The sequence below is a fragment of the Balaenoptera borealis genome, assembly GCF_965194805.1.
Source record: "Balaenoptera borealis genome assembly, chromosome: 2".
In the NCBI taxonomy this organism is placed as follows: Eukaryota; Metazoa; Chordata; class Mammalia; order Artiodactyla; family Balaenopteridae; genus Balaenoptera; species Balaenoptera borealis.
The window spans coordinates 9,607,531-9,633,815 of NC_138867.1; the positions used below are offsets into that span (position 1 = coordinate 9,607,531).

Consider the following 26,285-nt stretch of genomic DNA (forward strand, 5'->3'; position numbering starts at 1 on the left):
GGCAGCCAGGTAAATCTACTTGTAAGTTCCCCCATTCCCCACGAGCTGTCAGCTCCCAGCCTTTGCTTGTCTGACACTTGGACCACCGTCCCCGTCCTTCCTGGCACCCTGGGATTCCTGCCTTTGTTTGGCTAACCAGGCCCAGCTGGGTGGGTGCCTTCCCCGAGCCTGGACCTGTTTCCAGTCCTCTGTCCTCTGTCCCCTGGGGCAAGGCTTGTCATCACTGTTGACTTTCCTGTCTCCTTCCTCAGGCTGAATTTCCTAAGGGGTAGGACTGATTCCAAAGTTCATCTTTGTCTTCTCAACACCCAGCCCAGGTACCTGTGGACCATCGCACCAGCTTGTTGGATGGGGACCGAATGCTCCTGGTTGGGGGAGAGGGAGTTCTGGAAGCAGTGCCACCCCCGTCCCCTGGGAACCTGCTTTCCATTGCGTTTGTTCTATTACATACATTGTAGGGCTAAGAGTCAATCTATAAGGCAAATTACAAACCACAAAATCTTGCTATCTCACATTCTCTCTGTGACTTCTCCATCCCAGCCCAGACAAGAGGATGCGACTCGTCCTGGTGAGACCAGGGATGACTCAGGGTGAGGGATCAGGGAGCAGGTGGCAGACAAGACCACTCAGGGGGCATTTGAGAGGGTACTGTTGGCACCTGGGCTGGGACCGGGTGAGAATTTGATACATGTATGACAGGGACTGGGCATGACAAGAAAGTGGACACACCTCCCCACAAAAAGAAAAACCAATCAAAATTAAAATTAACAGGAAAAGCAAGCTGAGCTCTGTTTCTGAGATCCCGGAAGATGTGACCAAGAAGTCTGTACCCTAGGCTCCCAGGTGTAGCGATAGCAACCATCACTGCCCATCTGAGAGCCCCAGCCTGTGCCCCGGGGGCCCTCACACTTTATGTCCTATGGACCAGCAGTGGGCTTGTGAAAATGTAGGCTCTGATTCACTAGGTCTGGGCTGGGGCCCAAGGGTCTGCATTCCTAACAAGCTCCCAGGCGATGTTACTGCTGGTCCAGAGACCCCCACTTCGAGTGGCCAGGGTCGACCCCGAACCAATCAGAACACAGTAGATAGATTGTTTGGGGGAATAATTACCCAGGTTGTTTATCCTCCATCGATTGGATTGGATTGTACTAAGTGATGCCACCTTCTATTGTGACCCAACCCAGTATCTGTGCATTACAGACCTAATATTTGAGGAAGAAATGGCCTTGCAAAACAGTTGTAGAGTTTTATTATCATGAGTAGAACGTACCTACAGCAGAGAGCCTACAGCAGAGCAGCTGGATGGGAGCTTTGGAGCGAGAAGCACTTGGAGTAAGTTAAACGTCAACGAGGGTTTCAATTCTTTGAGGCCAACGTAGTAGACAACTTGGATTTCTTTCTTGAAACTCTATGGAGGGTTTTTGTAAGAAATTCATAAAGCTGCTCATAATCTACAGATCCTGAAAGGTCCAGTTTGTTTTTCATTTACTGATTGCTTGCTGGACGGCCAATTGATTTAAACCCTCCCCAGTTCTTTCCGGAAGAGGGTAAGCAGCAGCTTTCTCTTGTTTGTACTGTTTGCTCCCAGCCTACGAACTTGCCATTTACTGCAAGCAGGAGATCGGGAAGCTTTATCAGAACTTTTCTTCCTTAAAAATTTAAAATTTTCTGATTACTAAATAGAAGTAAGTTCATGATAGGAAAAAATGGGACTTTGTACTACAGAAGAGTATAAAGAAAAAGATGTCACCTATATGTCATCAGCCAGAATCAATCACTACTGAAATCTTGGTGCATTTCTTACTAGTTTTGTTTTTTTTTTCATGCATTGTTGATGCAGAATTTTGCAGGCTAGTTTATTTAAGTGTATATATTTTTCATTTTTAAGTTAAGCCTTTCCTCATGACTGAAATTCTTTATATACCTCATTTTTACTAATGTTTGATAACATATAAGATTATATAATAAAAACATGTTCTTTAACTTTTTTAAATTTCAAAAGGAGAACATTTTTGAAAGAAGGAAAAAATAGCATTGTTCTCATATTTTCTGAGAATGTAATGAGTCTTGATTTAAGCCCAAAAGGAAAATATTCTTAGCTGGTTTGAAGCATTAATTATATCTCTCTTGTAACTAGCATAATATCTAGTAGTAGCTCTTCAATGGCTGATTATTAATGAAATACTAGTACATTTTATTTAATTATGTATTTCTTTATATAAGCATATATTCAACCTGAATCCAAGGATCCAGTTCTCAGGATGAATTTATTAACACAAATTGTCGCAGACCTACTAGAGAACGGACTTGAGGATATGGGGAGGGGGAAGGGTAAGCTGGGACAAAGTGAGAGAGTGGCATGGACATATATACACTACAAAACGTAAAATAGCTAGCTAGTGGGAAGCAGCCACATAGCACAGGGAGATCAGCTCTGAGCTTTGTGACCACCTAGAGGGGTGGGATAGGGAGGGTGGGAGGGAGGGAGATGCAAGAGGGAAGAGATATGGGAACATATGTATATGTATAACTGATTCACTTTGTTATAAAGCAGAAACTAACACACCATTGTAAAGCAATTATACTCCAATAAAGATGTTTAAAAATAAATAAATAAATAAATAAATTGTCTTAGTACCTGTGGGCTTCAGAAGACTGTGATTGGATTTTGGATAGTCTATCCTTAGGACTTGCTGGTGTTTGTATTACGTATCTAATGCGGCATGGCATCCCCCCCAAATATAGTGGCTTAAAAGAACAATTAGCATTTATTTTCACTCACAGTTCCCGAGGCTCAGGAATTCAGGGGCAGCTTGGCTGGGCAGTTTTGACCCAAGGTCTCTATGTGAGGTTGCTGTCAGAGGTTGGCTGGGGCTGTATGAGCTGAAGGCTTGACTGGGGTTGGAAGACCAGGCCCCTGGTGTGCGGATAGGTGCTAGGGCAGCGCGCCCCGTGGGAGCTCGTTCTCATTGGGGAGGGTGGCTTCTGCTCCAGTTGGTTTTCTGTATTTTGCTCTTCCAACTGTTCTCTCTCTTGAAAGGTGTCTGCTGAGCTTTGTGTATCCATTGTAAAACTTCCAAGGCTAACTTCAAAAAGATTAAGTAAATAAATGGTGAGAGGAACATGTTATTATTGATGACAATTGACCTGCCTTCAGGTCAGCTGTTAGTTAACAGGTGTGGTTTTCCAACATTGAATACTTGTAAGAGGACTATCTGAAACTCACAGTCATTATTGGGAAAATGAGACAATCTTCTGAGATATATATCCTTTGCATTAGGAGTATATAAATGAATTAGAATTAGAAGTATTTAGAGATATGTGTGTGTGTGTGTATAAAAAACTGGATTTGAAAAGAGACTATAGTTGAACAAAGTAGTTTCCTAAAATCACTAACAATCTAAGATTATAAATCCAGTGATAGTAAAATTCACATTGTATGCAAAATTTAATCCATAGGGAAATTATTTTGAATTATGACAACCTTGAATTTATCCACTTCTAATCTAAAGATAAGCCCTGCTGCTGAAAGAATTCTGCTGATATAATTTTATATGTTTTATCTTTAGTAATGTTTGTTATTTCTTTATTTAAAACAGCTTATTAGGCATCTCTTTATTTAAAGCAGGAAAACATGAATAAAAATTAAATATCCCCTGTAACCTCACTGCCAATATTACTTTATTTGTATAATGAAAAAAAGTGAGTGCCTCGAAAGGACATTGAAACAGATCCCAAATACGTAATACAACTTTGAAGGCTCCTCTCTCACGGTGTGTGGATTGAAGGTGGCCAGTTAAATTTCTTATATCCTCTTTCAGAAAAATAAAAGATCTTTTATGAACAGTGCCATTGCAGGAGCCATGCACACATTTCAGAAGTTCACACAAAAAGAGGTCATATCGTACACCGTTGTCCCTTGGTATCCGAGGGGTATTGGTTCCAGGACCGCCCCCCCATACCAAAATCCACGGATGCTCAAGTCCCTTATATGAAATCATGTAGTATTTGCATAGAACCTACACAATCCTCCTATATACTTTATTATTTTTTTAAATTAATTAATTAATTTACTTATGGCTGCATTGGGTCTTCGTTGCTGAGTGCGGGCTTTCTCTAGTTGCAGCGAGCGGGGGCTACTCTTCGTTGTGGTGTGCAGGCTTCTCATTGCAGTGGCTTCTCTTGTTGTGGAGCACGGGCTCTAGGCGCGCGGGCTTCAGTAGTTGTGGCACACGGGCTCAGTAGTTGTGGCTCGCGGGCTCTAGAGCGCAGGCTCAGTAGTTGTGGCGCACGGGCTTAGCTGCTCCGCGGCATGTGGGATCTTCCTGGACCAGGGCTCGAACCCGTGTCCCCTGCATTGGCAGGCAGATTCTTAACCACTGCCCCACCAGGGAAGTCCCCCTCCTATATACTTTAAAACATCTCTAGATTATGCATAATATGCAATTCAGCATAAATGCTATGTAAATAGTTGCCAGAACACAGCAATTCAAGTTTTGCTTTTGGAACTTTCTGGAATTTTTTTCCCAACTATTTTCCATCTGCAGTTGGTTGAATCCAAGGATGTGGAACCCGTGGATACGAAGGGCTGAATGTACACTGTTCTGACCTGTGGTTATTATTATTTTTACTTAATGCTACCCTGTGAAGATCTTTCCACATCAGCTCATGCATTTTAGCCTCATTCCTATTGGGGGTGACATAGTGCCACATAGAGTGTGTGTTTCATTAGCCCGTCATCTCCATGTATAATCTATTTGGGTTGTTTTCAGGCTTTTGCAGGTACAGATCCCTTGACGTACTTCTGATGTCCCTAAAATGAATCCTTCCGACCGCTTTCGTTTTCTTTGAATGTGGCTGTTGTTTTCATGCCTATATTATTCAGTCCCGAATCAAAAGCACCAGCTTAGAGCGATACTTACCACACTAAAGGCGACTGTCTTCTTTGAGGTTTTCTTGGGACCCCAGGTCATTTCCTTACTTGAAGGTGGAAGTAAGATAAAAAGCCCAGAGCTCATGTCATCGTGTGTCAGCACCTCGGTTCAGAGTAAGTTGAGTACTTGCTCGAGGTGGGAGGTTCTGACACATCTCAGGGGCGTTTCATTCATTCAGTAAATGCTTATTGAGTGTCTTGCAGACATGGGGCACTGGGGAAGAGTTAAAAAGATGTGGTCTTCCTCCGCTTGGCGCTGCCCTCCCAGTGAGGAGTGGAGTGTGCACGGCAGCCCAATGAGAGCATCAGAAGATGAGTAGAAAAGGGCTGAACCAAGATGTGGAGGAGAATCGGACGTGCGACAGGCAGGCTGGGTGATGGGGGCTGGAGGGTGGGAGGAAGGGCACCCCAGGCAGAGGTGCCTGCACGACCTGCAGAGGCTCGGAGGCAAGGAAACTGAGGCAGGGGTAGGGACAAGGGATGGCTCTGGGGAGAACCCAACCATGGGGACTTGATAGTTCAGAAGCCCTGGGTGGCACCACGCTCAGGCACTAAATGGTACCCATGGAACAGTGGTTCCCTGGTTGGTGGACTGGCCTCGTGTAAAATGTTTTTGGAATATGTGGCATGACATGGTTACCAAATTTTTATTTTTCAAGCTAAGAAAGAAATTAAAAAGATAACCCTGAACTTCCTATCCCTGTCATTTTTATAAAGGAAAGTGCGTTTTATGCTCAATCAAGTGGCAAAGACATAATCTTAAAGGACCGTTCTTTCCAAGGAAAAAATAAAGAGTAACTATTGACACATTTATAAATATACACTACTATGCATATTATATAATAAGTTATGTTTGGATAGGGTATGTTAACTGTGATAACATACAGCCCCAAATCTCTGGGGTTTAAAATAACCAAGTCCTGCTTCTTGTTCATTCACGCTCTTGCGGGTTGGCTGGAGGTGATGGCGGGGCTCTGGGCTCCGTGCCTGCACACACCCAGGCTCAGAGAGAGACATTCCGGCTCTCAGCTTCAGGGAGAGTCAAGGCAGAAAAAGAAAAGGGAATGTGGCAGGTCCTGCACTGTCCCTTAAAACTTCTGCCCGGAACTGACACATGCCATTTTGCTTGCATTTCACCAGCCAATCAGAGAGTCCAGTCGGAGGTCGAAAAGGAGTGATAAACGCAATTCTACCCCGTGGCGGGTGGAGTAGATGATGTGGGAACAGCTAGCGATGACCACAACCAGTTGTCCTTGTGTTTTTGTTGTGTATCTAGTTTCTGTTGTGTGCCTTCACCAGCTCCTTCCTGGCCCATCACATACTTGGGTGAGTCTGCACCCTCTACATGCCAACGATAGCATAAGTGAAAGAGAATGGAGAATGCCCATAAGGACGTTTTGGAAGAATCCTAAGGCTTACTCAGGACAGCAAAACACACTAGGTGGTGAGCTTCCAACTATTTATTTTTCTGCTAGACTCTGAGTTCATTTATTATTTATAGCTTGACATTATTGAGGCGACAACTCTCCACAGCAGTTCCCTTTGCCCCGTTCTAGGCGACAAAAGCCTATTCCTGGCAATCTAAGCACGTCTTAGGGCATCTTTTTAGGACCTATTGTCTCTTTAATGTCTCATGAAAAATTTTAATGTCGATTACATGTTAAAATCATAATATTTTGGCCATGTTGGGTCAAATAAAATATTACATTATTAAAATAAATTTCACCCATTTCTTTTTGCTTTTCTTCACATGGCCACCAGAAAATTTTAAATATGTGGCTTACATTTATGGCTCCCATTATATTTCTGTTGGATAGTGCTGACTGCAAATATATAAAGAACTCAGGCTGATCAATAAGGAAAAGAAGCCAATAGGAAATGGGCAGAGGACATAAATTATTCACTGAAGAGGAAGTGAGGATGGCCAATACACATATTGATTAGATCTGCAATCTGACTGCCAGTCAGGAGAATGCAAGTTAAAAACACAATAGCAATGTATACGCATGCAGTTGGTGAAGGTTGAAAGTCGGTGTTGACTCACAGTATTGGGTATTGATGAGAATGAAGAGAATTGTAACTTTCACACACTGAAGGGGGCGTTTAAGTAGTTGCAGCCACTTTGGAGAGCATTTTGGTACATGTTCTACCCACAGCTACTCCACTTATCACGGGGCTTCTCACCAGAGAGGCGATTTTGCCCCCCAGGGGACATTTGGCAATGTCTGGAGACATTTTTGGTTGTCATAAATGAGAGTGAGGGATACTACTGCCCTTTAGTGAGTAGAGGCCAGGGATGCAGCTAAACATCTCACAGTACAGGGGACCACCACTCAAACTCAAGAGCTATCAAAGGGCCCCCAAAGGAAAATAGTTCTGTGGTCCAGAAACCCTGACCTAGGCACGGATTCCAAGGTTGCCCTAGCCTAGGTGCATCAGGAGATACAGATCAAAGTTTTCATTCCAGGGCTCCGTATTTACAATAGGGGGAATTTGGAAACAACTTAAATGTCCGAAAGTTTAAGGGATAAATGACTAGTGAGGGACCCCGCTGCGGAGGTACTATACTAGTCACGATGTGGAAAGGTCTCCCATCCAGCACTGAATAAATCAAGTTGCAGGCTCACATGTACATGGAAATACTATTTTCCATAAATACTTAAAATACAAAATAGTACTTTATGTTTTATGTATTGTGTATAGATGCATGCATGCAGAGTAAAAATTCAAAAGCAAAATCAGGAAGGTTAACCCATCAGCACCAAATAGTGGTTGCTTCTGGGGAGAAAGGTACACGAGGGAATTACTTCTGGAATGTTGACTTCGGACAGAAGTTTGAAGAAATTATGACAAAATATTAGCTTTTGTTATTGTAGCCGATGAGACATGGGTATTTGTTATATTACTTTCTGTTTTAGTTTTCTCAATATTGGATTTTTTTTTTCCACGATAAACACGCCTGCCTACTTGCTGAAATGCGCCGCGGGGTCAGCAGTACCCGATGCAAGCCGGTGATTGGGCGCTGTGCCTCGTTCTGTTTGGTTCCCCAGTGTCGACATGGGCCCTGGCACAGCTCAGCCCATGTAAGTGTTTGCTGCACAAGGTGTACATGGGATGCTCCGTGGGGTTGCGTACTGTGTGCTGGCTGCTGAGAGGTGCTCGGCCACACCCTGCAGTGCGATGACCCCTCGGGACCTGCCTGCTGGCCAGGTGGTCACCCCCAGGCCCAACCCCTCCGCAGCGGACCTGGACATGCCCTTCACCCTCTGAACTTCTAATGGCGTATTGCAGAGAGTAATCCAGCTGAACATACTAAAAATCACACCTCCAGTGTCTTGTGTGTGTTCAAAGGGAAATAGATGTCATAGCATGTAAATTGCATGCAAATCTGAATGCCTGGGGAGACACTGCAGAGGGGAAGTCTGCTGTTTGGGCTTTGCTGTTGGGTTCATTCGACAACCCTGACTCAGCCGGGAAGGGTTTCACAGCACCATTTCGTAGTTCAGTGAAGTGTTGAAGACCAGCAATGGTGGGCTTCCTCACAAGCCGCGTGTTTTAGGATTCTCCACCTTACAGGGGGCGCCCTCTCTCACGATCATTCCAGGTTAGGCCCATGGAAAGGATTTCCGCCTGTGGAGCTGCGCTTGTAGCCTCATCACCCACCATTTTTTCTGTAATACGTTGAAATAATGAACTGATGTCATGGGAAAATAGAATTATTAAGGCTTTTATAAGATACCCCTTCCCTTTAGAATCTCGGTGGGAGAATAGCTTAATTAGACGGTCGGAAGGTGTTTTCAAAAGACTGTCAGAATGGAAAATCCAAGTCAGTCTTGCGCTGGTCTGTGTGTCTGCATCACTGAGCAAGGCTGAACCGGGAATCCGGTCCCTCATGGGGACCTCATCCCTCTTACTGTGACCAAATGGTATAATTGTACCATTGTATTTGCTGTGATCAAATGGTATAATTTATTTTCATGCTGGATTCCCATCCTCATCCCCCAGTGGAATATCCTTTTCTTAAGTCCCGGTATTAATTTGCATCGTCTTTCAAGTAAACAGAGGGAAACTTTGCTGCAGTCTTAGTGCTAGAAGGCCAGCCTAGTAGCTGTTTTATTATGTCTGTCTGACAGATTTTCAGGCTTACCAACAGTCCTCCTGAGATTATGGGCTTTGCTGACTACCTCCCAGCAGCCCCTTGACCTCATCAGCTATCCCAATTGTAAACATGTCTCAAGGAACCCGGAAACAATCCTCAGAGTAAAACGTCCTGTCACACACATTTGCAAAAGTGTTTTTGTTTGTTTGTTTGTTTTGTATTTTTGGGTTTTTTTGGCCTCACCGTGCGGCACTGTGGGATCTTAGTTCCCTGACCAGGGATGGAACCCGGGCCCCCTGCAGTGGAAGCGTGGAGTCCTAACCACTGGACCACCAGGGAACTCCCTGCAAATGTTTTATGAGATACATAACACCAAAGCCACGTTTACAGAGTGATAGTTTTGATGAGAATTATTTAAGTCTGCAAGTTCCGGCATTGTTACTGTGATAGTTGCTGGGCTCTTTTGCCTTCCACCTAATGTGCAGGACTGATGCCCGTAAGTGTACGTGTCAGGCCGGGGTTGGTCAGTGCCTGCTGCCCAGAGGGTCCCGGCCATGCCCTCGCCATTGAATGTGATGGTGCAAAGTTCAGATCCACTTACCATCTAGAAAGAAACTTTACCAAAGCCCTAGTCCTCGTTCATTTATTCAACAAGTATATATCAGCTCAGCTATGTTCTCAGAGCTGGGGACCTGGCAGTAACCAACATAGATCAAATTTTCATCCTGGAATTTACTTTCTTGTCATGGTGGTTAATCATAAATGAGATTATTGAAACAATGGCTAACACATTTTACCCAACAAATTATGCCCACAATAGCGGTGATGCATGGTCACCTTTTAGAAACACAGTGTAGCTTAAGAAGACCAGAATTCTCAAGTTCTTTCATAAGGTCACATAAACTTTTCCCTGCCCCCGTCGGTGGTATTATTATGGAGAAAGGCACAGAAATCAATTTTCAAGTAGCTGAGTTTACTCTCGGTTCTGAACCTAAAAGTTATACAATGAATGGTGGAGTTTTTCCTTACAATCGGAAATGGGCAATGTCCTGTTTCTTCTGTATGATCAGGGGAATTACTCTATTATTGTGCCATATGGCTGTGGGGTTTGTACGTGCATCTTGGTGCCTCAGTCTCCCCCTTGTTTGTCACATCCTGTTTCTTTTGCCCACTGTCCCCCTCCCCTCTTCACAGATGGTTCTTTTTTTTAGTTGTTCACAGTTGTTGTTATAAAACTGTATTTCCTCATGAGACTGTTGTTAAACACCGTGTTTGCTTTCTTGTTTTTCATTGTGAAGTAAAATCGTGTAAGTTCCTCACGAATATGGCTTTGTTTTAAAGAATTCTAATGGTACCGAAATGGAGTGAAAAGTGAAATTAGTTCTCTGAAGTGTTCCTTCCCCAACTACCCTGTATTAATCAGGGGTCTCCAGAGAGCTAGAACCAGTAGATAGTGTGTGTGTGGTGTGTGTGTATCTATAGATATATAGAGAGATACATGGCTATATATATATATATATATATATATATATATATATACACACACACATATATTGATTTTTAGAGAGATACAGCTATATAGTTAGTGAGATTTATCCATAGCTGTCCATTTATATCTGTATCTCTGTATATGGCGGGGATAGAGACATTTATTTTAAGGAATTGGTTCACACAATTGTGGAAGCTTGGGTGAGTCCAAAATTGGCAGGGTGGCCGGCAGGCTGGAGACCCAGGGGAGAGGTGTAGTTTGAGTCCAAAGGCAGTCTGCCAGGAGAATTCCTTCCTGCTTGTGGAGGGGGGGTCATTCTTTTTCAGTTCAGGCCTTCAACTAAGTGGATGAGGCCCACCCACGTCATGGAGGGTAATCTGCTTTCGTCAGCATCTACGGATTTAAATGTTAATATCATCCAAAAAATACTGTCACAGAAACACCTAGAGTAACGTTTGACCAAATATCTGGGTACACATAAAACTAACAGACCTCTATTCCCCTTTCTTCTACAGAGGATGCTATTTCAGTATTTTGGTGCAATCCTTCCAGATGTTTTCTGTGCATTTTCCAGCGTGTGTGTGTGTGTGTGTGTGTGTGTGTGTGTGTGTGTGTGTAGTGAGAGGTTTAACACACTTAGAGGATGATCCTTTTTCTTCTCCCTCCCCTTTAATCTGTTAATGTAATAAATGATGTTGCTAGAATCCTAGTGTTACATCATCCTTTCTTCCTACAAGGAATGGGGTTTTGGCTTGTTTATCTTTGGTTTTTCATGTACAAATTCTTACAATTTTTAAGCAGAAACATCTCAACTTTATTTTGTTATCATTGCTCTGACTTTTCCACTGTATGTAGGCTTTGAAAATTAGGGTTGTATTTCGAGGGCCTAGAGTTTCGAGCTGACCTCTAAATGGGGGCTTCCACTTGTAGGTAGCTTACTTTTTTTCCCCAAATAATAATAATATTTTATTCTCATGAATGCTTTGTTTGTAATTTAAAAAATAAGCTGTCTGTGGCTTCAGGGAACCACGTGCCAGTGGGCTTCTGATGATTCGGCAGGTGGACAGTACTTTCCTTTGTGACAAGTCCTTTGTTGAATGGTCTTGGGAGGCCATGGTCAGGGGTTGCTAAAGATTGTAGCTCCCCTCCCAGCTTCTTGTTGGGGGCACCAAGATGACCCAGCCAAAACAGAGTTTAAGTTATAGCTAAACACTAGTTTTAAAAATGGAAATGTCAGCCGTTTGGAACAGATTCCCAGAAAATAGGTGATAAGGGTAATGATTTTTAGTAGTAATGGAAGTCTCTGTGGAGACTAGAGCTACTGCTTCTGTGTTCAATACCATTTTATCCTGAGCCCTTAAATTGCATTATCTATTTTTTTTTCCTGATAATCTTCATTTCTGACCTAAGGTTATGCCAAGATTTCCAAAGCCACCATCAGAAGGGGCTTACTCACATTTAGGGAAGGCTTACCTTAGGGGCTGGAAGGGGCTGTGGTTCTAGAACAGACCCCCTTTTGATTGGGGTAGGAAGAGGTGGAGGTGAGGCTGATTCCAAAAGAACCAGGAACTTCAGGAGCCCTGGAGAGCATCCCTTTATTTATTACCTGCCAAAGGGAAGTCTTCCTTTTAACCCGGAATCCTTTTTTTTTTTTTTTTTTTTGCCACACCACGTGGCTTGCAGGATCTTAGTTCCCTGACCAGGCATTGAACCTGGGCCCTCAGCAGTCAAAGTGCAGAGTCCTAACCACTGGACCGCCAGGGAGTCCCCTGGAATCCATAATTAATGGCTGGGTGGCAGGCTTGGTGAAAGCAGATGTCCTTTGAGATGTTTCTGAAGGGCGGGTTTGAAATATGTGTTAAAAAACTTTCAAAATAACTCTTGCCTTTAATCCAGAAATATAGCTTCTAAGAATGTCCTCTGAGAGAATAAGAAATGATATGCACACAGCCTCAGCTCTAGGAATTTTCATTGCGGGTTTGACTCATAATAGAGAAAAACAGGAAAAAAAATCTCAGAGTCCAAGAGTAGGGATCCATTAAATAACTAAGATTCTGCAATATGCATGATACCCAACTGCCGCTGGAAATGTTGACACAGAATTACTTTTATTGGTAGATGTTGCTGTATATTCCTGACAAACATATAGGAAATAATCCTGTGTTTTGGCTTAAAATTTTTTTTAAGAGTGTGAGAGTGTGTGTGTGTATGTGTGTGTGTGTTTGTGTGTGTGAGATTGTGTGTCTGGATTGAAAATTTTTTTTCTAATCTATGTTTCTGGATTTTTTTTCTGTAGTAAATATGAGCTCCTTGTGGAATTATATAAAAAGGAAGTGGCTATATTTTGTACAACATGCCTCATTTATAAGTCAGGAGATGATTGTAGAATATTTGAGAAATACTGTCATCCAAAGAAACTCAAAGTGAGATTGCAGCATTTACGATGTGGGGAATCCCAAGTTTTCTGGACCATTTATGCAGCAGTGAGCTGACAAGTTAGCTGGGAGGATGCAGGTGTTGGTGGCAGTGACCTCTGGTTATCAGAGACACTGAAAGCTTAGAAGTAGAGCCTGCCTGGGCTGACTCCATGCTTGTTTCTCCTTAAAATTAAATTATTGTGAAACATTTCATTCTCTAGATAGAATGACCTATTTCAAAGAATGCACAAGCAGGAAGGTATTAGATAGCCTTTACTATAGTCACAGAATTATACAGTTCACTTTGCTGCAGTATGCGTGTCAGTGTTAAAAAATGAATGGTATTCTCTAAAACTTTAAAAATTCTAATATTTGACAGTTAATATATTGCGAGGGCAACTAGGAACCTTATTGAGATAAGCGTGAGGGGTTGCCCATGCCCTCTCCTCATTCCATGAACAATTACATTCTTATTAAAAATCTGGTAAAAATAGAGCTGGGCCACTGTGGGATTGCCCTAAACTTAAGGTTTGCGTCCCCGAGCGCTGGTGGGTGCAGCTGGCAGGGCTCAGAGTCACTTGATCATTAACTCTGGATCTTGAATTCTTACTCTGTGTTGAATTTTAGTATCTCACTGAATCCCTTGTTACAAGGTGACTTAATCAGCTTGGGATGCTATAACAAAACACCATAAAATGGGTAGCTTAACAACAGAAATTTATTTCTCACAGTTCTGGAGGCTAGAAATCTGTGGTCAGGGTGCCAGCACGTCGGGTTCTTGTCCTGCTTCCTGGTGCATGGTGACCACTGTCATCACCTGTCCAGCATCTGCAGAAAAAAACACCCTGTGGTGTTTTTTTTTTCCTGATGTCAAGCGTTTGGGTTTTCTCTGACACCAAATCCATGTCGTTTTTCCACACCAGTTCTCCAATTCTCCGACACCAGCGGGGTGTCTAACAATTCAATTCAATTCTCACACTATCTAGAGTCAGCAAGGACCCCATGGGTTAAGGGCTCAGTCCCCCAAGACTGCCCCCAGCTCAGATGCCAGTCGCAGGACCCACGGGCCACCTTCTGCCTGACCGGCTATAAATTTGGGGTTTCCCGCAGCCCCTCCTCGGGTTCAGTAATTTGCTAGAACGAGTCACAGAACTTGGGAAAGTGCTTTACATCCTGCCGCTGCTTTATTATAAAGGCTGTAACTCAGAAACAGCCAGATGGAAGAGAAGCATGGGACCAGGCATGGGGGAGGGGTGCGGGGCTTCCACGCCCTCTCCCGGCACCTCCGTGTGTTCTCCAACCCAGCAGCTCTCTGAACCCCGTTGTTTAGGATGTTACGGGGGTTTCATTAAATAGGCATGATTTGCTCAGCTATTAAGTCATTGGCCATTAGTCCTTGGACTCAGTTTTCCACCCTCTCCTCCCCACCCCCGAGGTAAGAGTAGGCGTGGGAGGGGCCGTGGAGCTTAAAGATCGAACCTTCTAATAAGCTCTCCTAGAGACCAGCCCCCATCCTGAAACCACCTAGCACCCGCCCTCACCAAGAGTCATACCGTTAGCATGCAAAGAACCGAACTCTGCGGGTTTTAGGTGCTGTGTGCCAGGAAAGAGGGTCACCACAGCCCCACCCGGTCTCCCTGCTTCCACTCTTAGTCTGTTTTCCACACAGAAGCCAGAATGGATGCAGATTATTGACAGCGGACTGCCCCAAATGTTTCCCATCTCGCTCAGAGCAAACTCCAGTCCTGCCCTGGCCACTGAGGCCACCTGTGGTCACCAGCCTCCAGGCTGGTCCCTGGGCAGCCGGGCGTGGCCTTCTGCCTGCCCCTCCCCCTCCAGGTCCCCTTGGCGTCTTCCCCCACCTCCTCGGTCTGTGCCCAGCGCCCCATCTCAGTGACCCCGCCCCGGCACCTGTTCCAGACCGAGCCGTGTGGCCCCGGGGGCTCACAACTGCCCTGACCCAGTCTACTTTATCACACATTTACATCTTAGGTCTGTAGTTGATGCCTCTTCCTCCCGTTAGAATGGAATGCGAACACCCCGAGGGCGGGGTCTTTGTCCCCGAAGCTGCCAAGCACAGCACCTCACTCCTCAGCGCTCGGCACACACCTGCGAATGGACCGTGGCCAGCTGCTCTGACCTGGTGCTGAGAACCGGGACCGGGTCCTCACCTCTCTCCTGCCCGTCCTGCCCAGCAGGGCAGGGGAGGCACGCTGGCGCTGGGTGGCGATGCTTGCTCTTCCCCTCTGACCTGCTTCCCTCTTCATTTCTAGACCGGCCTCATTGTCGCCTGCTACCACGGCTTTGTGGATACTGTGGTGGTCTTAGCAGACTGCCCCCACGTTGACGTCAACTGGCAGGACAGCGAGGGCAACACGGCCCTGATCACGGCTGCACAGGCAGGTAAGACCCAGCTTCCCTTCCCTCCCAGGCAGTGGTGCTGGGGGCTGCACTTGACCTCGCTCCTGAGACTGACCGAAGAAGGATGTAGTTGATCGGAGGTCGTGCTTTACTGCTAAGAGGGGCAAGGAAAGGGCTGAAGGTGGGTGACATTCTTTTTGTGTGTTTGGGACAGTGTGTTGCTGAGTCCAAGCTCATACCGCTCTCTGCATGACAGGCCGGTCAACCCAGAGGTGAGGTGTTAGGGCGAGGAACAGTGACTTTATTCAGAAAACCAGCAAACCAAGAAGATGGTGGAGGTTGACTAGTGTCCCAAAGAACCATCTTCTGCGAGTTAGAATTCAGGCTTCTTTTATACTAAAAGGGGAGGGAGTGTGGCTGGTTGTTGGAAACTTCTTCCTGCCAGAATCCTTTGTTCTTGCAGCTGTCTGAGCAGGTCTGGTCACAATGTTCCTATAAACCTCCAACAGGACAATTGTTGTTTTCTGTTTTGCAACTTTTTATCTCTATGTGAATGGAAAAGTGTTACACCTTTAAAGGTCAGGGCCTCCAGAATGAGCTATCCTGTATATTTCAGGCTATAGGCAACATTCTTTTACAAAAGGTGCAGAGCCAGCATGACTAAGAACCGGGGACAGAGCACAAAGGTGAGAGCGAAAGGAATAGACCTAGTAGGGAGTCAGGTCTGCTGTCTGTTCCAAGTGCAGTTTACACACTAGTGCAGGACTCAGTGTGGGGTAGAACTAGCTCTGAAACTGCACGAAGTCTTTGAACACAAAGCTGCACCAGAAAGCCAGCTGCACATCCCCTCCCCCACAGCACTGCACCCAACCCTGTGCTCCCGGGATCCGGGAGATGCTGGTGAACTCATGAGTGGAAGAGGCACTAGTGACAGTTGATGTATAAAAGTGGACATGTTTATGAGGTAACCTTGCACTTGGCCTGGGGATGTAAAGGAAACCAGGGGCTTCTTGCGGAGAGTGTATCAGTGTAACAAGGTGAGGCTGGTAGTGAGAGTGCCTTGTAAAGGGTAAGTGAACTTCGTCCTGGGATGTTCATCTCCAGAGGTGGTCCTTACGCCAGCATTGCCAAGTGCCCTGTGCACAGCTTTCCTCTTCTGCAATTGTACTCGGACATTTTGGGGACAAACATGAAACTGTGCTTGTCCCTTCAGAACTGCACTTCCTTTGTAACCGTGGTACTAACCGGGTTTGTAATTGCCCACTTTCAAAATTCTTGGCCTTCAAGATTACGTCTATTGCATCACTCAGGTTCTCAGTTTCCAGCAGAGAAGCTACTTCCGGCTGAGTGAGGAAGAAAAGGCGTTTGTTTATTAAAGAATGTGGGTCACCGTTGCTGAGAGTTGTTGAGAACCAGACTCAGGGCCGGGACGCTGCAGAAAATGCCCCAAACCACACAGCATGTTGATTCTGGAAAGGGAATTTCTGCCGCTGCCACCCAAGGGGGACTTCCCTGTCCTGTGTTGCATCACAGGCCCCTGTGTCTAATCCAGCGTGGGTGACTGCGGAGCCCAGGGGAAGCAGAGACTCAGCATCTTGCAGTTTCGTCCCGGTAACGGGAAGTAGTCTGTGTGCTCACCTGCTTTTCAATCGAGATGCCTAAGGCAGAAAACCCCCCACACTTAGCCAGGTGTCAGGGCTGTGCTCACACACGTCTACCGCGTCAGGTGTCAGGGCGTGAAGCTTTCGCTCCACGGAGGCACTCCAGACTTTGAAAGCCCAGGTGCACAACGTCCTGAACAGCAAAAGAGTGAAAGGATATTGTGAGAGGCGGTCAGTGACCGTGACCTTATCACTCATTACCCGCCACTGGCCAAGAACCTGGGCAGGGAGCAGGGGTGGTGAAGTGAAGGGCACTTCTGCCCTGGAGTAATTGTCCAGATAAATAGCCATCTGATGGGGCTCTGATGAACGGCTGCGCTGGGAGCCTTGGCGTGAGAACACCCCGTCTAGCCTGGTGGTTTGGGACAGGGGTCGTGGAGGCGGGGTGGGCATTGAGCTGGGCATTGCAGAGGTCAGAGGGAGGCCATGCCAGCTGATGCACCGCAGAGCCTCAGGACCAATAGGGAGCCCGGCATGTCTTAGGAATAGCCAAGGACCATGTGCATCTAGGATGGGGGAGGGGTGGCCCCATGAGGAGGCAGGGGACCAGGTCGTCAAGGGTCTAGATGCAATGCGAGGGAATGCATTTGAGTGGCGTGAGGCTGGGTGTGTGGTGACAGGGGCGAGATGATCCTGGTGGGCACAGAGGCTGTTTCAGAGAGCAGAGAAGGAGCACAGGCCGAGTGGCAGAAGGCTCCGGTCCTGGTGGTTGTGTTGGTGGGCCATAGGGCAGAGGTGGGTCTGGGCTGGCTTTCAGCCTTCGGAACGCCAACTCAGAGGGGTGTACATGAAAGGAGAGGTGGTCGGAGAAACGTTGCCTCCACTCGGTCCCCAGGCCTTTGAAATGCTGAGCCATCTAAGTAAGAGGTCTTCACTGCAGGAGGAAAGTGTGGAGCGCCAGACTCCAGTCCCTGCCGGAATACAGAAGGGTTGCCAGGTGTTCCTGGGCAGCAGAGCCAAGGCATGGACGAGAGCACGAGTCTCATCCCGGAGTATGAGAAAGTACAGGAAGGCAAGGTTACTTATTGATTCGCGAGAGCTCTTTATGTGTGTAGGGATATTAGTGGCGGTTTAATACCCATGAGGCGCTTTCTGAATTCTTGCCTATTTGAAAATATTTTTATTTTGTTTTCACTCAGAAAATAACAACTTGTCTTTTGCTTTTTAAAAAAAAAAAAAAATTTCGTGTTGCAGAGGAATAGTCTGAGTCCAGCCTGATTTTTGTCTTTGTTGATACCCTGTTTCTCAGCCTATAAAGATCTCCTGCCCCCCATCCTTGAGAAGAACCCAACCAACCACCACCAACAAAAAACACCCCCAACTGTCACTATCGTATATTTCCATTCCTGCTCTCTGTGTTTGACTTATATTAGGCATATTTTTACTTCAGGGAACACTTTTCTGTTATCTCTTTGAACACTGCATCTGCCTTGCTTTGTTTTTGCTTTCTGGGGTTCCCTCTTAGGTGTAGGTTAGGTCCTCAAGTCACAGCTTTCTCTCATCATTGTTTTTTTCTTTTCTGTCTTTTACTCCAGGATCTGTGGAAATGCTTCATATTTCTTCATTAGTTTGTTTTTTATGCTGTTCATTGGGTTAAATTTACTTTCTTCTTCATGAGCATACTAACGTCTTAACCCGTTTGGGCTCCTATTACCAAAATACCATAAATTGGGAGCTTAAACAACAGAAATTTATTTCTTACAGTTTTGGAGGCTGGAAGTCCAAGGTCAAACTGCTGGGCCATTTGGTTCCTGGCATGCATGTGGCATCTTCCGGCTGTGTCCTTGCACGGTGGAGAGAGCAAGATCCAGGTCTCTGGTGTCTCCTTTTATAAGGACACCAGTCCCATTGGATCAGGCACCACTCTTCTGACCTCATTTAACCTTAAGTTACCCGCACAAAGGCTCCATCTCCAAGTACAGTCACGTTGGGGGCTTGGGGCTTCAACATAGGAATTTGGAGGAATACAACGTTTAGTCCATAACGCTCATCTTTAAGCAGAGCCTGTGCTTCCCTGAACTGGTTTATGTAAGTCAAAGATGACACAGGTCCTTTCAAGGTTAGAGAGAGGCCCAGCAAAGGGAGAAGGAAAGGGCTCCGTGTGCTTTCCGGGCTCCGGGTCTGAGGCCTGGGGTGCAGAGGGAGAAATCCAGGCGGGGCTGAGGGCAGTCCCAGCAGCGGCTCCCGTCCCTGGGCTGCAGGAGTGCGGTGGGGCAGCGGTCTGTGCCGGCCAAGGTTGAGCACCACACACCCCTACCTGGTGTCGTTTCTGCTGCCGCAGGAGCTGGGAGTGGGAGCCCCTCGGGTCTCCTGCTTGGCTCGTGTGCCTGGGGCGTTGGAAATGGCATCAGGGGGTCTCCGTGCATCCCTGAAGCCCCCCTTTCTCCCTGGGGCACTGCTGGAGTTGCCCCAGGTCTACTCAGACACGTGTAATGCACAGACTCATAGACTTAGAGAGCGAACTTATAGCCACCAGGGGGGCGGGGGGGGAGAAGGGATAGTTAGGGAGTTTGAGATTGACACGTACACACTGCTATGTTTAAGATGGATAACCAACAAGGACCTACTGTATAGCACAGGGAACTCTGCTCAATGTTATGTGGTAGCTTGGATGGGAGGGGAGTTTGGGGGAGAATGGATACATGTATATGTATGGCTGAGTCCCCTGAAACTATCACAACACTGTTAATCTGCTATACCCTAATATAAAATTAAAAGTTAAAAACAAAAACAAAAACAAAACCCTGTAATGCCCCATCCTTCCCTACAGCTGGCTCCTATCTCCACTGCCTCCGACAGAAATTCCTTTCTGGAATTCTGGCCAGTGGATGGTGTCCTTCTGTGGTTTCTAGTACCGATAAAGCTTCTCCCTGTTGCTTTGGTCACGGGCGGGAAACTGGGACAGGGGACAAGACTCCTGTGTTCATGGCCCTCCTGCTGTGACCTCAAGAGCGCTGGTGGTCCCCGGTGGAGCCTCCCCTCCAGACAGAGTTAGACTGGAGGGCAGTTGGCAGGACTCACATGGCTGGGGTGTGTTTAAGTATATGGGTACCAGAGGTGAGGGTGTGGCAGGGGGGCGGGGATGTGACCCAGACCGGGTCGTGCAGGAGGCTGGCAACGTGGTGGCCGTCCTGGGTGCTTTCTCCACTCAGCCTTGCTGATGTTCTTATAAGCTGGTTGTAAAAAACGATACACAATGTTTGGGAAAAAACAACACATAAGCAATTAAACACATAAAGCGATTAAACTTAAGGGTGAAGATCTCTTAGCTCCTCACTCTTAGTTCTTTCCCATTTTACTTTCTAGAGGTAATAACCATTGTTAACGACTGGAGCATAGATAAGTTCTTTTCCATCTTCTTTTATAGAAACAAAATATTGTAACGTATTTTCTCTTTTTCCTGGCTTCCACGATCCTCAGCCTATTGACTTATTCGTCCAAGTTCTGTCTGTAGTGTCTGTTTCTTAACCACCCTCTGCATGGCACATGCTCCCTCCACGGGGGCTCTGAGCCCTGGGACACCCACCCAGGCCTTCGGGGGTGGGGGAGACTTCCTGGCTCTGCCCACCAAAGCTTTAGGATTGAATTGTTTAGGGGGAGGGGAAGGAGGGGAGTACGGTTCTTGTGCTACTTTAAAAGAAGTCCAATTAAAAAGCATTTCCTTCTTTCTCTTAATTGCCTCCATGTAAGGAAGCAATTTTTCCCTAACTTATTGCTGCAGGTGGAGGTCATGACCTCAGGGGGCTGCTTCCCTCCCTGAGAGCACAACCTGGTGCTCAGCCTTGAGCTTGTTACTGAACCAAACTTGGGTCCACTCGCCCGCAGGCAGTAAAGCCAGTGTCCTGACACCAGGTGTGGTGGAGGACAGGGCAGCGTTTATTGCAGGCACCAAGCAAGGAGTCCAGGCAGTTAGTGTTTAAAAGGCCCGAACTCCCCAGAGGCCTTCAGGGAGAGGTTTTTAAAGACAGGGTGAGGGAGGGGGCTGTGGGGGTGTGTGATCAGCTCGTGGACATTCTTCTGATTGGCTGGTGGGAAGTAACTGGGAGTCAACATCATCAACCTTCTGGTTCCGACCCGTCTGGGGGTCTACATTGCCTGTGGGCAGCATGCAGTTAACTTCTCCCACCTGGTGGGCACTTCAGTATCTGCAAAACAGCTCAAAGGACATGGCTTAGATTCTATCATCTGTAGCCCTTGAGGAGGAACTCAAGGGCCTTGACTTTGTTTAATGGCTAAACCATTATTAATTTGTCTTGCTTGCCTGTTTTCCTTTGTTTCTGCATTTTCTCACTTCTCTGATTAAGTTTGTTCTTTGGAACTCGGGGGAGGCCTACGAGGCTAAAGTTTTTCTACCAACAAGAGGAAGGCAGAGGACATGGGGGATGGTGGTCTGTCCCGTGAAGGCCTCATAGGGTCCTGCTCGGTTACAAGTGGGATCGCTGTCACCCACAGGTGGGTAATCTATGTTTTAACCCAGATCTGGTTAAAACACAGATTTCTGGGCCCTGCCCCTGGAGTTCTGGATTGTGTAGGTCTGGGGTGGGGCTCGAGACTGTGCCTTTCAGTGAGTTCCCCGGTGATGCTGATGCCGCTGGTCTGGGGACCTCACTCTGAGAACTGGGGCTTTACATGTTCCTATACAGAATGGTGACCCAGGGCGCCTGTCAGTGGGTATAAGAGCCGGGGGTGGGGTGGGGTGGTTCATGGACCCGGGTGAGATGTCAGTGGGACACAGAGCTGTCACTAAATCAAAGGGAGAATAAAGGAAAGCAACTGAGCATCTGCTCATGACTTCCATGTACTGTTTTACCAAAGAGAGGCTGTTTGGGCTTTCAGCTGATAGAATCAAATGCTGTCCCGTTTTAATCCAATTCCATAACCAGCTTTATTTATTTGATGATGTCTTAATTCCAAAAGATGTCTAGTAATACATGCTTACAGTGAAAAATCACCACAGAAGTATTATTATATAAAAAAAAGAAGTCCCTTTTCACCCTCCCCAATTCTCTCACTGACTGACCACGTTCCAGCTGGTTACGTTTCCAGAACTCACTCTCTCTCCTTTTAAACACAAAGGGTATGCACGCACCTTTTATTTACGTGAATGGGGTAATTCTGTAGAGACTGTGATTTTAATTTTTTTCACTCCGTCTATCTAGGAGATCTTTCCGTGTAGACTTGTGCATATGAGATTTCCCTGCCTCTTACAGCGGCACACCTGAGTGATGGTGTGTTCGGGGCCACGTCCCCCGAGTCCAGTAACTGAGATGGTTCAGTAAGCCATGGGTCATCCATTCTATACCAGATCCTCTTTTAAAACAAATATTTATTCAGCAGTCACTTCACATCCAAGGGCTGTGCTAAGTGCTGGGTCTATAGGGCGGGCAAGGGCACACGTAACCCCATCTCCCAAATTTAAAGTCTAGTGTGCACGGGTTTCTGAATGAGGCTGTTTCAGACCACGGTGGAGTGGAGCCCTTTGTGTTGACGGGGCGGGGAGGAGGGGCGCATCTCTGAGGAGGGCGTACCTGTCAGCATCCCCGGCCGGAAACAGGTGGTGCAGCAGGTGCGCTCAGAGTCTAGACTGAGGAATGGGCAAGGGGACTGCGCGTAGAGGTGGCGGCAGAGCTCAGGGGCAGGCCCTGGAGAGAGAGAGAGCCCGGGAGGGCTGCCCCCAGGAGCTGGGACCTGGGACACCTGAGCCCCTCGAGGAGGGAGGCGGGCAGGGGACGGGGACTCATACCCGCCCTCCTTCCACCGGGCCCCTGCTCAGTCACACCTGAGACTTCAGGGCTGAGGAGCCCAGCAGGTGTGGTCTGTGGCGGTCAGAGCTGGGCAGAGAAGGAAAGAGAAGAAACGCACGGATAGATTCTTAGAACTCAGCCACTTCATCAAAGGACGCGCACCTTTTAAATGTGCACATTTACGTAGCCCCTGCCAAGTGGCCTTTAGGAAAAGCTGTACCAATTTATATTTCCCACCACGTTCCCAAGGGTTGAGAGTTTGTCAACTCAAAATGGACTTCGCTTGCTGTTTGTGTTTCCCTGATTCTTATTGGAGCCTAGGATCTGCTACGGTGCTTTTGGGTGCAATCTACTGAATACCCAACAAAACAAGCTTCAACGATGAGGAAACAGTCTTCTCTTGCAACATGATGTGTCTGAAGGCAACAGTTGGGGGGTTGCTTCGTTGCATGGCTTCCTGATGTCAGGACCTGGGGCCGGCTTCTCAGAAATGCTCTTGACCTGTTGCCTCATGGTCCCAAGATGGCCTGGCAGTTCCAAGCAGCGTGGCTTCTCGTTACAACACAGGAGGCTTCAGGAAGGAGGAACAAATCCCTGCCCGTGTTCTGTTCTCTAAGACGGGAAAACATCTCCAGAAGCCTCCAGCACAGCTTCAGTTACGTCTGCCAGCGTTGCATCACACACCCTGCCCCAGGCAAAACAAATCGCTGGCCAGGGCGGTGGAGTGACCTCAGTCAACTTTGTCCCCCGTAGAATCTGTGTGGTTAAGGAAAACTGTAAAGAGACCACATGTTTATATTATTTGATATCGCAGCTGTGTAGCTCATCTGAGAGTCGGGAGTGTAAATTAGGATGCAAATGCCTGGGTCTGCCTGTCTGGTGTTCTCTCCAAAGTCTCACCTCCTCAGGTCCTTACGCAGAATAAAGATACAGCTGAATCTGAATTAGGCCTTTACCATGGAGAGGATATATGAAAATAAAACCTCAAATAATCCCTAAATCTCATTCAACCAGTAATTTCAACCTCTACCTTACTTCCCCTAACAAAAGTATAAAGTAGGATAACCAGAGAAATGAATTACATGCCCCGGGGGTGGCGTTAGGTGTTTACTTTCTCCGTTTCTTCTTCCCTTTGAACAGAAGAGCAGGAGTAAGGTGAAGTGAGAAAACTGCAGGGGTCTTTCTGAACCGGTGATAATACCAAGCTGGTGCAGTACAAGTAACCTCTGGTGCATCCTGAAAACTTGTTATTCCTTGAACTTATCTTTAAGATTTTGGAGGAAATGCACTGAGAGCCAGCCTGGCATTATTCATGTCACTTGTTTGCTGGGGACAGGGTAGCAGTGAGGCTCCCGGGAGTGGCTGTCAGGTTCAGGCTGCCTGTGTGTGTTCTGACTTGTGAACTGGATTTGGGGAGGGTCCCGCTTCAGAGGAGAATGTGTGACTTGGCCTGAGGCAGGCCAACGCCTCTTCATCGTATTTATCTTTATTATCACTACAGCCGATCACGATTTCTAGTCTGACTTCATTGTGATTTGTATGGATTTTTGAAGTGTTTTCCTTTTACTCGGTTTCCACTGTTTTAAGTACATTGGAACTTGGCACGTCTCTGAGGTTTCCCAGCATCGCCTCGCCTTTTCCCATAAACTCCAGTTTTTGGAGCCTTTCTGGTTGGGCACAGCAATGCCGCCTCCTTCGCAGCAGCTGGCCCTGCCTCTCAGTCAGACAAGAGGAAAGCCTGTCTGTGCTGCCCGCACCTGCTCCCCTTGTGCGTTTTCCCGTTCTCCGGATGGGGACCAAGAATCTGTTCTCTTCATCCGTGCTGCTGGGACCTGATATTTCCAATCAACAGTTCCCTCTACTGGCCTGGTTTGGAAAAGTATATTTTGAGTACCTGGTGTCAGACCAATCAAGTGTTTAGACAATCCTAATTCCATTTTTAGGTCTGCACAGGTTTATTGTCTGTTTCCTTTCCTTGAATAAAGGAATAAACAAGACGTTTAGCCCATCATTGGTACCCAATTACATGTTGAATTAATAATTGTGATGGCATGTAATCTTAGTTAATGTGGGTTATGGCTTGAAAATTAGCAACCTTTTTGATAAGTGAATTTTTTCAAGGGAGAAGTAGGAATCCTTCTGCCTTTTTACTTACTAAATATTTATTGAGCTTGCAGTCAGTTGGAAGTTTTGGAATTATGAGCAAGAGTGGTGGCTGTGGGAATCCACCACCGCATGGAAATGTGGACCATGAAGGCATCATGGTTCAGGTGCCTAATCCAGGCTTGGGGGACCAGGGCAGAGCTTCCAGTGGAAGGGAAGGCTCATCAGGTAATTGGGTAGAAAGCAAAGAAAGAGTATACCAGGCGGGGGACTAGCCTGGTGCAAAGGCCGCCAGATTAGAGAAAGCGTGGTACACGGCTGAATTAAAAAGAGAGTTATGATTAAAGAGTCGAGGAGAAGGGCATTGGTGCAAGAGCTGAGGATGAAGAGGGGATATAGGGGAGGAAAAATAACCTCTCTACACTTCTGGGTTCCCAACGGAGACCCCTGTAATAAGAGACTAACAAGAGAGGACCAGACATCTATAAACACACGTGTATAAATGGGGGACACCCAGGGAAAAATGAATAACTCAAGGAGGTGGCTTAGAACTCTGGCTTATATGTCATCTTCCATAAAGAGCAATACATTTGTGGAGAAATGACAGGACAAGGGAAAGCAGTTTTTGAAGAGTTCTCATCACGAAGAAGAAAAACCATCCCCCCCTGCCCTTTTTGGTACCTATATGAGATGATGGATGTTAACTAAACTTACTGTGGTAATGTTTCACAATATATGTACGTCAAATCATTATACTGTACACCTTAATTTAACACAGTGATATATGTTAATTATATGTCAGTAAAACTGGGGAAACAAAAAGGAATAAAATAAGAAAATTTATGTCCTGCTTTTAGGCAAATGGGGGAGGGCAGGGAACTTTTCTTGTAATTGCTTCTTCTCAGTTGCCTTCAGCTCAAAATAATTATGTCAAAGTTGCATGTTTTGAGGTGGCATATTCTGCTACCCTTCAGAGAGCTGGGTCAGATAAAAAAGGAGCTAGCTGATTAAAGAGTTGAGACTTCATCTAAAGAGTAGAAACCATGAAGGGTTTTAAGTAGTAGTTGTGTTGGTCAGAAGAGTTTCTTGCTGATAGTGTAGAGAACGGGGCAGAAATCGGACCAGGAAGTCCAGGTAGGAGAGGGGTGGACCCCAGGAAGGATGTGGTGGCCCTCATCCAGGTTAGAAGTGGGGATGGAGAAACACGGACAGGTTTGGAAGATGTTTAAGAGGTGGCATTGGCAGAATTCCTTGGATACTTGGATGGGGAAGGGGTAGGGGAGGGCTGAAGAGAAAGCCCAGATTTCTGTCTTGGGCACCTCTGTCAGTTATTGGTGGTATTGAATTGAATAAGGAATGAATAAGGAATGAATAAGGAATGTGGGTGGGAGGAGCAGGTTTGGAAGAAACATGTTTTGGCTTTGATGTGTTGAGTTTGATTTGTTGGTGGGATGCCCAAGATGAAATATCCAGTAGAC

The 26,285-nt window shown here is 46.4% G+C and overlaps 1 protein-coding gene across 2 annotated transcripts in view; it reads left to right on the top strand.

Moving 5' to 3' along the window:
- Positions 1 to 26,285, top strand: part of ANKRD33B (ankyrin repeat domain 33B) — an 86,484-nt gene that overhangs the window by 31,218 nt on the left and 28,981 nt on the right. For both annotated transcript variants that reach the window (XM_082382610.1, XM_082382609.1), the window contains one exon: positions 15,212 to 15,341. In XM_082382610.1, coding sequence (XP_082238736.1) covers positions 15,212 to 15,341 — 130 coding nt within the window. The remainder of the gene's footprint in view (positions 1 to 15,211; positions 15,342 to 26,285) is intronic.